General features: G+C 40.7%; 1 protein-coding gene across 2 annotated transcripts; it reads right to left on the minus strand.

Moving 5' to 3' along the window:
* Positions 1 to 352: 352 nt before the first annotated feature.
* slc6a1a (solute carrier family 6 member 1a) lies at positions 353 to 9,904 on the minus strand. Of its 2 annotated transcripts, none has more exons than XM_056385408.1 (15): positions 9,521 to 9,904; positions 8,109 to 8,492; positions 7,729 to 7,860; positions 7,429 to 7,529; positions 7,126 to 7,235; positions 6,838 to 6,970; positions 6,025 to 6,159; positions 5,833 to 5,936; positions 5,033 to 5,157; positions 4,746 to 4,858; positions 3,885 to 4,016; positions 3,521 to 3,623; positions 3,111 to 3,211; positions 2,780 to 2,947; positions 353 to 2,677 (listed from the first exon to the last, which is right to left on the minus strand). In XM_056385408.1, exons 2-15 carry the CDS (start codon positions 8,338 to 8,340, stop codon positions 2,198 to 2,200), a joined length of 2,169 nt encoding a protein of 722 aa, XP_056241383.1. In that variant the 5' UTR covers positions 8,341 to 8,492; positions 9,521 to 9,904; the 3' UTR covers positions 353 to 2,197. The 2 variants fall into 2 exon arrangements, with proteins under 2 accessions (XP_056241383.1, XP_056241384.1); XM_056385409.1 differs by lacking the exon at positions 9,521 to 9,904 and adding an exon at positions 9,047 to 9,328.
* Between the last annotated feature and the right edge of the window lie 316 nt (positions 9,905 to 10,220).

Raw genomic sequence — 10,220 nt, forward strand, 5'->3', positions numbered from 1 at the left:
TCTTCATCCAAAATTACTGAGGGAAGGTTTTGTTTAATTTCACACGTCCCACCTGGCCTCATCCTAATTAAATGAAAAATTGAATCCAGCTATACAACACTTTGGATTTTTCTCACCTAATCCCTGCTTGAATTTTACTGGTCTCACATTTTTGTCATGTCTTTTGACTAGGAGAACTCTATGGACAGCCAGAGGGTTTATTTACAAGAGAGGAAACAACAGCCAATTACCGCAGTAGGACTAGATACATCTTTTGATAGGATAGTTGGGGTTGACCTAATTTCCTGTGTTGAGAAGCACGGGGCTGCTACTTTAAACACACATGCTATAAGGGACATATGGCAGGCATGTATTGTATTTATATTTTCTATAATTCTTTATTTTTTCAGTCTTTTTCTGTTTGTATAACATAACAATCGTGCTTTATCATGTGACACCATTTAGATACATATCATGTTTATATTATGTTTTACATTAGGCAGTGAGACAGTTAAAAATATACAAAACAATATTGTTTTACTAGACATAGTTTCTATTTTTAATATAATCGTCAGTATCTTCATTGTCATCATCATTTCGTATATTTCTGTAAGATATGTGCTTTAGCTTCTGTGATCAAAATATTATTGCAGAAAACAGCAACTCCATTTTTTCAACATTTAGACAATAACTTCCAATGTATTACAGACATTCACAGTTACATGTTTTACACGGTACAGTTTTACAACAAAGTTCCAGAGAAAACTGTGGTAGAGTAACTTTATACAAAATTCACAGGACATGAACTGTAGCCATTTCACATTTTCGCTCAGTTGTTTTGCTTTTCAAAGTAAACATGTTCTGTTCAACCAGATGCCTTTCACAGTAGCTGCCATAGAAGCAAACTAACATTGTCCTAACACGCCATGGCAAAAGTCTGGGGAAATTAAAGCTTTGTGCTTTTCACTAGTAAAGCAAAGACAACATAAACAAAAAGAGAAACAGACCGCTTGCTTACTGGCCTGCACTTATACATCTACATATGTATTGCTGAATACATATTGATCAAACTATAACTGATCATTACACATAAAGAAAAAAATAATGACTGTACTCAAACACAGAGTTGGTCCAGGTTTTTGTGCTCGCATACAAAGTGATATTTTGTATTTCTGCCCAGTCATGTAAACAGACTATGGCTTTGATGAAATTGGTGTACTGGCTTAAGGCCTTCTCTGTTCTTCTTCTTTTTTTTCTTTTTCTTTTTTTTCTCTTTTTGTTTGTCAGGAGACATTTCAGAAATCTTTCACTGATGTTCCTGAGGAAAGCATGCAAAACGTAAACAGGATTGACTGTCAGCATTAAGGGATAGTCGATGTTTGTAAATCACTTTTCTAACCCTGTGCTTTTTTTTTTTTTTTCTTGTACTTCTTTGTACCCTGTGCTTTGCCAACCGAACACTAAATGGCATAGTTTTTGCTTTTGTCTGCCTATTGATTTTGGTCCTCCATCACAACACATATAGTATAAAACATCCTAAAAATAATTCTAAAAATGTTTTGATCACATAAAAGTTTTCTCTTTTTTTTACTGAAAAAAAAGGAAGGAAAAAATAACAGTCTCTCTCACACACAAAATCTTTTGCAACAAATACTGGATTACTCCAGAGCTCCTAAACATGAACTTCTTATTGGCATTGTGCTTACTCAGAGCTCCCCATTTGCCTTGTGGCCTGTAGTTTACCTCACAGAGTGCAACATTTGGAAAAGAGACAACTGTGTGAGGTTTAGTAAACATCCACAATAAAATTGACGCCATCCCTTGCATTCTTCATGATGTCAATTTTGTTCACTACTTCATCTACTATATTCACACGGTATTTACTTGATTCATGAAGATATTTAACAAATCTCTAATCTATATCTCTATGTTTTTTTTTTCTTTTCTCACAGTATTACACAGTATGTTTACATTTTTTTTATTCAGATTTATGGTTGTATTTGTGAACACTAACAGTCTTTGATATTGTTTTCAGAATGTTAAACCAACAATAAGACATCATTGGCTTGGTTTTACAAATGCAGAAAAATTAAACATGGTTTGTAAAATCTGTTTTGATCACATATTTCCCCTGGAGGTAGGTGAATCAATTAAAATATTGGAAGTCCTTTGTAATGTTCTCTTTTGTCTACATGCTCCATGAGGGTTTCTTTGTTGTTTACACATTGGCCTCGGCATTGGTCAGGTTAGAGGTCGGGCTTGTTGGGTTCGGGGGGTTAACAGGCTCCGTCGGGCTAGCTGGGTTGGGCGGTGGGCTGGTTGGACTAACAGTTGAGGCGGTGGTGGTGGTGGTAGTGGTGGGGTTAGCTGGACTCGCCGTGGTGGCGGTGGTAGTGGTGGTGGCGGCGGTGGGACTAGTTGCCGGGTTCACCGGGCTGGCGGCAGTGGCCGGGTTAGCTGGTGGAGGAGCCGGGTTAGCGGGGGTCACGGGGCTGGTTGAGTTGGCAGGAGCCGGATTGGTGGGGCTGGCGGGGTTGGCGGGAACCGGGTTGGCGGGGCTGGCCGGGCTGGCCGGGCTGGCCGGGCTGGCCGGGTTGGCAGGACTGGATAGGTTAGCGGTGTTGGTTTCCACCTGCAGCTCAGGTCCGTTCTCCTGACGCCTGGTGACTTTAGGAGGCTGAAGCATTATCCGAAGTCGCTGGGAGAGAAACACAACACAAATGAATGACGTCAGAGCACGGTTTAAATCTGGCAACACAAGCTTGCAACAAACAAACCTAACACGCAATTAACTTCTTACCTCTTTGTAAGTGCCCTTGAGTCCGAGATACATATAGATCATGTACCCTGGTATGAGAACCATGGAGGACAGTGCCATGAGCCAGCCCACTCCCTGACCCCAGCCTGGGAATACATAGTCTCCCAATGTGAGAGGAACCATTTGTACAGCACTGAACAAGAACACCCCCTGTGGGAGACATGAAACACTTTATGCATCCTGACACCACTGACTACAGGCAGCACTGTCTCAGCCTGACATGGCTGCAGGCAGGTAATATTGACTTTATTTATTGTTTCATTTTTCATGTCATGACTTTAGATGTACGTTTGTATTAGTTCAGAGTACTCACCGCGACAATGAGAGGGGTGAACACGACCCAGCACATCTTGAACCATATACACGGCTTGTAGCCAATCATCTCCTGGATGTTGTCATAGAACTTGTTCACACCTGCGAGACAAATGAATCTGTGATCAAAATATTCATATCCAATTTATTTCAATTTGCTGCCGGTCTGCCATGCATGATGATGAGGATGGTGAGGTGGAACACATGAGTGCTCATGACCTTGAGGCTGAACAGCGTTTGAAGCCACGCAAATATCTCTGGATAGGTGTGATGCTTTCTAACCTTCATATTTACCCCAACTTTTCACATAAATAATATTTCACTACCTTGGTTTGTTCATTTGTAATATTTAGTGATGTAAAATTTTGTTCCTATTTTTGCTGTATTCAATGAAACATTGATGATACACACCGTAGCACCAGGATATGGAGATGCATTCAAAGAAGACCAAGAACAGCAGACACATTCCACTGGCAGAGTAGTAGTCAAACAGTTTGAACACATAGAGCCCACCCTGGTTACAGAAAAATGAATAAGTGTTATAAAAAAAAAAAAAAAAAGACTATATGCTGTGCCGATACAACATATCATACTCTAGTCATGTAGTTGCTGCCAAAAAGAGAACAAGTCAAGATTTAAATTGGCTCTTGGCCACTTCATAGATGCATGGATTTAACTTTTAATCACGTATCTCATCTTTCAATTCTCTTACTCATTTGTTTAACCTTGTGCCATTTATAGTCAGTGGTAAAGTAAGAGAGCTGCCCTGCTGTACCTGTGTGATGTTTGAAAGTCCGATCACATAGGACACCAGACAGACACCTGCGATGAAGATCTCTCGTCTATTCCTAAGAGCTCTGGGAAATTCATCCACCAGAGCAGTGATGAAGCCTTCAACAGTGCAGAACTGAAGGACAGAATCATAGAGAGAGCATTAAGCATAAATGTGCATATGTGCACTATATTTGCACCTTGCTGCTTGTATATTCTTCGATATATAGATATAAAATATATGATTTTAATACATAGAGTGTATTTATCTGTTGCTTCATTCTAGCTTCTAGTGGCCTGTGAATATTTTTGCTATTTGTATTCTTTACCAGAGAAGCTGCATTTTAGTGGATAGGCTGACTGATGATAACAAATGACAGAATTGCATTTGTGTGCCTCAAACCATGGGACAAAAACACTAACGTAATCTTCTGAATGACCAAGCATCTAGTTCTTGGAGGCCATTTTGTTGATAGCTCTGATATGCAAAAGCGTTGTTGCTATGACATGGGGTATGAATTATAAACCTATAAATAGGGTTATAATTTCTTTTACTTTGAAGCGCTGGCGGTCATAGCCATTGTATAGCCACATGTATATGTGTTTCTCTAGTCTCTGTGGCCTTATTCGAACCCAAATATCATACACAAAGTAAAGAAACACAGACAGTGAAACCTGCGGGCACATGGAGGTGATAAAGTTGCATTAAAAAGACTTGACAGTTGATGTCAAAGCTCAGCTATATCTGTCCACAAGAAGCAAATTGCATGCTTATCATGCAGAGAGCAGGGGTGAGCTGCATGATATGTACCTGCATTTAAATATTTAGGTCAGCCCATGAGCAGATCATCTCCAAGCCCCTTACCTGGCTGTCTATCCCCAGCATGAGCAGCATGGAGAAGAACAGGATGGCCCAGAGAGGAGACACAGGCAACTGGGTTACAGCCTCCGGGTAGGCCAGGAAAGCTAAGCCAGGACCTGGATAGTAAATAGGAAAATCATATTTCATCAGGGTTACTCTCGTAGCACTCTGATTCTCACATAGAGGTGATGACAAAAGCTGTTTAGCAGTCACTATCAATGACAGTGCACCTTTCTCTGTGCAGGGACAGAACAATTACAGAAGAAAGCACAAATGCAATCCGTAGTTACCTGAGGCTGCCACATCGGCGATGTCTTTCTTTGTCACATGTGCCATGAAGCCAACAATAGAGAAGATTACAAAGCCAGCAAACATGCTGGTGCACGAGTTGATGCAGCACACAATGATAGAGTCTCTGGGGAGAGGAAATATAAAATAGGCATGTTGTCAAAGATTTAACTTGACTCATATTTATTTATTTTTTCTCTGTATTGAGCTACCCTGAAAACAGAGCCCACAGGAAAGACTGAGATCTAAAAGACTCGCTGTGAGAATGCATCGTGGCTATTATATTCCCTCTGATCATTCACATGTTCACCCAGTTTTATTGTTTATGACAAACATAAAGAGATTTAATCTAAGAAGCAAAATTCTTGTATTTTTATTTTATTTTATATAGACACAGATGTAGAGGGATAGATCCATTTGAGACAAGCACAAATGAATGCAACTATTTTTATGTAACTGATTGTTTATGTGACCCAGAACCATGGGGCTGCTGGAGAAAACACTCAGGTTTTGCAATCATAGTTGTTTTTTTCCCCCCAGCACACTCGCTGCCAGAAAGAAACAGCCTTTCCCTTAGATTGTTATTATATTCATGCCAACAACTCACATTAATAAGCTCCTTTAAGAGCTCTTACAAAGTACTCCTGAATAAGGTCTTTAATATGGGCATATAATATAATAAAATAGCAGTAATTGAATTACTGACATTTTACACTGTTACGATTTGCACTGATATATTAAACTGAGCAGCACTCTCTGTCTCATAGATTATCTTCTATTGATGAATCATCACCAGTCTTACCTGTAAACATTGTTATTGAAAGGGTTATAACTGCCCAGGGCTATAAGAGACCCCAATCCCAATCCGTAGGAAAAAAAGATCTGGGTAGCTGCATCTAGCCATACCTGACAAAAGAAGACAAGCATTTAGCTGCGTGAGGCCACTCGGGCGTGCAAGTACATAGGAGTGAATCATATAATAATATATCATTACCTCAGACTCTTTGAGTTTCTCAAAGTCAGGGGTGATATAGAACAGAATTCCCTCTCTAGCTCCAGGTAGAGTCACCCCACGAATGAAGAGAATAAACAGCATGAAGTAGGGATATGTGGCTGAGAAGTAAACGACCTATAAAATGTGAGACGGTTATCAGCAGGGTAACACCATTGCATCATAAGGATATATATGATGCTTGCACTATTTGTAATTATGGAATTCACCCACTATTCAGATATTCTCTGGAAGGTTATAAAGATTCTCTAGACTTTTTGGTCTCTTCCAGACAAAAAAAAAAAAAAGAAAAAGATAAAGAGACCAAATATTCAGCAAAGAAATCACTGCAGCTTCACTTTGAATCAGTTCTGAATGTCTATGTGCATTTATGACACTGTGCAAGCAATTTGTGAGCAAACTGTGCAGGGGGATGGGGCTGTTTTGTGACCAAGACAAATTTTATTTGCCATGGTCACGTGATGCACAAGACTTTCGAAATGTGGCACCACAAGGGAGGTAAAACTGCTCCAAGTGGAGGGAGAGGACAAATCCAGATTATATACTCAGTATAGACACTGTGTCAAGAGAATTGGAATTAGAAGAGCCACCATGAGGTAGAAGTAGGATTAGTGAACATGAGTGTTTGATGTCTCTTCTCTTACTTTAAAATCAATCTGGACAATGCTGCCTGCAGTCTAAATGATTGATGAGGTGATATTAGACTGATTAATATTGCATAGCTGTCTCATACTGCTCCTTATTGGGAACCAGTGAAGCATACGAGGGCTTGGTTATCCAAATCTGGCGTCTTACCTTCCCTGTCCAGCTAACCCCTTTCCAGATACAGAAGTACACAAGGATCCAGGCGATGGCCAGTGTTATTGCCAGTGGCACTCGGATTTGGCCTGGTTTTTCCAAGCCATCGGTCATTTGATGCATGTTGCGCCTACAAAGTCAGAGCGAGCAACAATAAGTCCATTGTACACATGGGGAAATAAGAATGCAGCAGAGGAGGCTGTCTTTTATGTATCTCGGTAAGGCATGCAGGATACTTTAAAGCTCTGCTGTTGTTGAAGTAAGAGAAAGCAGTCAATATCTTACTCCCAAAACTCCATTACTGCACTGGTGAGATTGGTGGTATCTGCAATGGAGTAGTTTGTATAACATTTCTCTGTGTTCCATGGATTGTTACATGAGCTCCATGGAAGATCCTGAAAAACAAAAATTACAGTTTTTTTTTCTTTGCTTTTCTATCTTTTTAATTTTTTTTTTTTAACCCCCTTACACATTTAGGGATTTAGAAATTTTTCACAGGTATCACAGGCTATAAATCCTAATAGAAACCTTGACCTTATGCTATTTTCAGCTTTTATGAAGCACTTGAGTACACTGTATAATACTTACAGTGGTGAAGGAGTTGTACAGGTAGTAAATGGCCCAAGAAATGATTACAATGTAGTAAATGTTAAGCCAGAAGGACAGGACAGCTGCTGCAAGGCCCACACCTATCATACAGAAATGAAACAGGCAGTGTAACTATCAGTGGGAATGTGTGTTATGTGGCCTCCATAAATCCTGAAAGTCATCATTATTTCTATGAAAGCATCAAATACCATAAAGATATGTTTCCAGCATGGAAAAAAAAAATTCACTTAGGACTGGGATTAAGAAACAATTGTCCAGAAATATTTAAGTGCATTATACCTTTGAACATAGGAGCCAGTTTCCACACACCAAGCCCTCCAATTGAGGTGTATTGACCAAGGGAGCATTCCAGTAGAAACAAGGGGACCCCAGCAAATACCAGGGTCAAAAAATAGGGAATCAAGAAGGCTCCTGGATGGACAGAAGTAGATCAAGTTATGCATAAAAAATAATGATTAACCTCAAGCTGAAACTGCACCGACGCATTACTTAAAACACCACAGCACAACGTCAGTTAATAACGGCCGCAAATGTAGGTGATATTCATTCTGTTCATGTCATCGACATGGCCAATTATAGGTAAACTCGACTATGTGCATGGTGGGGGTGAATGGGGCCATGCAGATTTTCTCAAATTAGCTGTGAAAAATAATGTTTACCTCCACCGTTTTTTCCACACAGATAGGGAAATCTCCATACATTTCCCAGTCCAATTGCATAACCCACACACGACAGGAGAAAATCAAATTTTCCCGCCCATGTTTCTCTAGCAGGCAAATCCTTTTTCTGCTTTTCGGCTTTCACGTCCAGTGACTTGGGTTTGTCATTATTAGTGGCCACCTCGTTCAGTTCTGTGACTTGTCCATCCGTTTTGGTGCCGTTCGTCGCCATGTCTCTGGATTTGGCAGAGGTCCTGGCAGTCGGACGGGAGGCTTCAGCACCAGTCCACGTAGAAAGCAGCTTCGCGGTTTTTAGACCTAACCTTTGGACCAAATGTCTGGAGATGAAGCCTGTGCACTCACGGCTCGTCAGTCGCCGTTAACCTGGAAATCGTGAATAGAGCAATTGGTCGGTTTCTCAGGAGGCGCTGAAAATGTGGTGATTTATGAAGAAAATGTGGACACATTTTACTCTACATTCACATCCTCAAATAAAACAATATTCAATGAATTCAAACATACAATTAAATACAATTCACACATTGAAATGTGCATTGAAAAACGCAGATTAAAGCATCTCATGAACATTTGGCTCTCTGACAAAATTGTCATTCATATCAGACTCAAGAAACACCAAAAACCATCGATGACAAATTCATGCTGGACATGCTCCCATAACTGAGACAGATTGCGCGTAAATTAACAGTACTCCAAACCAGATCAGCACACACATGATAGCCTAAACAAAGTCTGCTGTTAAATGTACTGAAAAATCAGAAATGGGAAATTAACATTAACTACCATCAACGAAAAAAAGAGAAGAAAACTTTACAAATTACAGGATCCAAAACGTGCACTTCAAGCGCAAGACGCGCCATAGCAATAGCAAATAGCCTATGAGAATTAAGCATAATGAAGTGGAGTCCACCAATTACCACCTGCAGATTCTCCTGACACTTTATCCACATAGAGAACTGAGAGCAACGGGGATACAGAGATGTCACAAACAAACTGGAACACTAAACGCACAGTGGAGACAAAGGGATGTCCAATGCGTAAAAGCTTTACGCATCAGGCTGCACAAATAGCCACCCCATTCTCTCCGATGAACTGAGAACCAAACGCGTTATTAAATGGCATGAGAAAGACTCTCCACATTTGCACCATACAATAGACTAGCAAACAGTGATCAATTCTGCATTTAATTGGCTGTAGCAAGTAGGTGCAGAGCTCATCATGCAGACCCCAGCAACATACTGATTGACAGTCTCATTCACACTCACTGTCGCTGCAAAGACAAAAAAAAGAAGAAGAAGAAATGAATCATGCATTAACCACATTCGTTTGTATGAAGGTTCAAACACGCACACACGCGCAGACAGACGCAAGAATTCAGCACCCAGTTTACTCACAATGAATCTGTGATCTGTGCCGCCGAGGATACGCTGCCTGCCACAAATCTCGAAACGAGGTATCCGTAGATTCCTCCCGTGGATGAAGTTGTAAACTCCCAATATTTCCTGGAACATAAATAGATTTTACTTCCATTAAAAGACTTAAAGGGACCATGCAGCGTTAGAGGTGTCCAAGCAGGAGCTGTCCAGCGGGGAGCAGTGCTGAAGACCAGGAGGAGGAAGAGGAGGAGGAGGAGGTGGTGGTGGAGGAGGAGGCTGAATCAACACGGGCAGCAGCCGCTTCGCCTTGTGCGACTGTCTAACATCAACAACCAGAGACTCAACTCCCATCTACACAGCCTCAATGTCATCTCAAAGTCGCCCCCCCTTCCCTCCTCCTCCTCATCTATAGGCTGCACTGAAATCGTACTTGCAGCGTGTTGATTTTTTAACATTTCAAATTGTCCCCCCCCCCATACACAGTCACCCACCCCCCCTCTCAAATTCAATACCAATAGTAATAGTAATAGTAGATAAACTAACAATTCTTATTCAAAAGTGATAAATATTGATCGAGTTCTGCTTTATTTTAAAACTCTTTTCAGGTTGATTCCACCAAGCACTTTTAGGATTGAACTGCTTGAAATTGTGATTGTGTCTGCTGCACCCCCCCCCCCCCCACATCCCCCCCGCCCCTCAAAAAAAAAAAAAAAAAGCA

This window comes from Seriola aureovittata, chromosome 9 (assembly GCF_021018895.1).
Source record: "Seriola aureovittata isolate HTS-2021-v1 ecotype China chromosome 9, ASM2101889v1, whole genome shotgun sequence".
NCBI classification, from domain to species: Eukaryota; Metazoa; Chordata; class Actinopteri; order Carangiformes; family Carangidae; genus Seriola; species Seriola aureovittata.

Bases quoted from the DNA above. Each gene is read 5' to 3' on its own strand.
- slc6a1a (XM_056385408.1), bottom strand. From the start codon at position 8,340: ATGGCGACGAACGGCACCAAAACGGATGGACAAGTCACAGAACTGAAC. The intron at 7,236-7,428 runs GTAAGTATTATA...TTTGTTTTTCAG, and splicing joins TGTACAACTCCTTCACCACT to GATCTTCCATGGAGCTCATG. The intron at 6,971-7,125 runs GTAAGATATTGA...CTGACTTTGTAG, and splicing joins GCAGTAATGGAGTTTTGGGA to GCGCAACATGCATCAAATGA.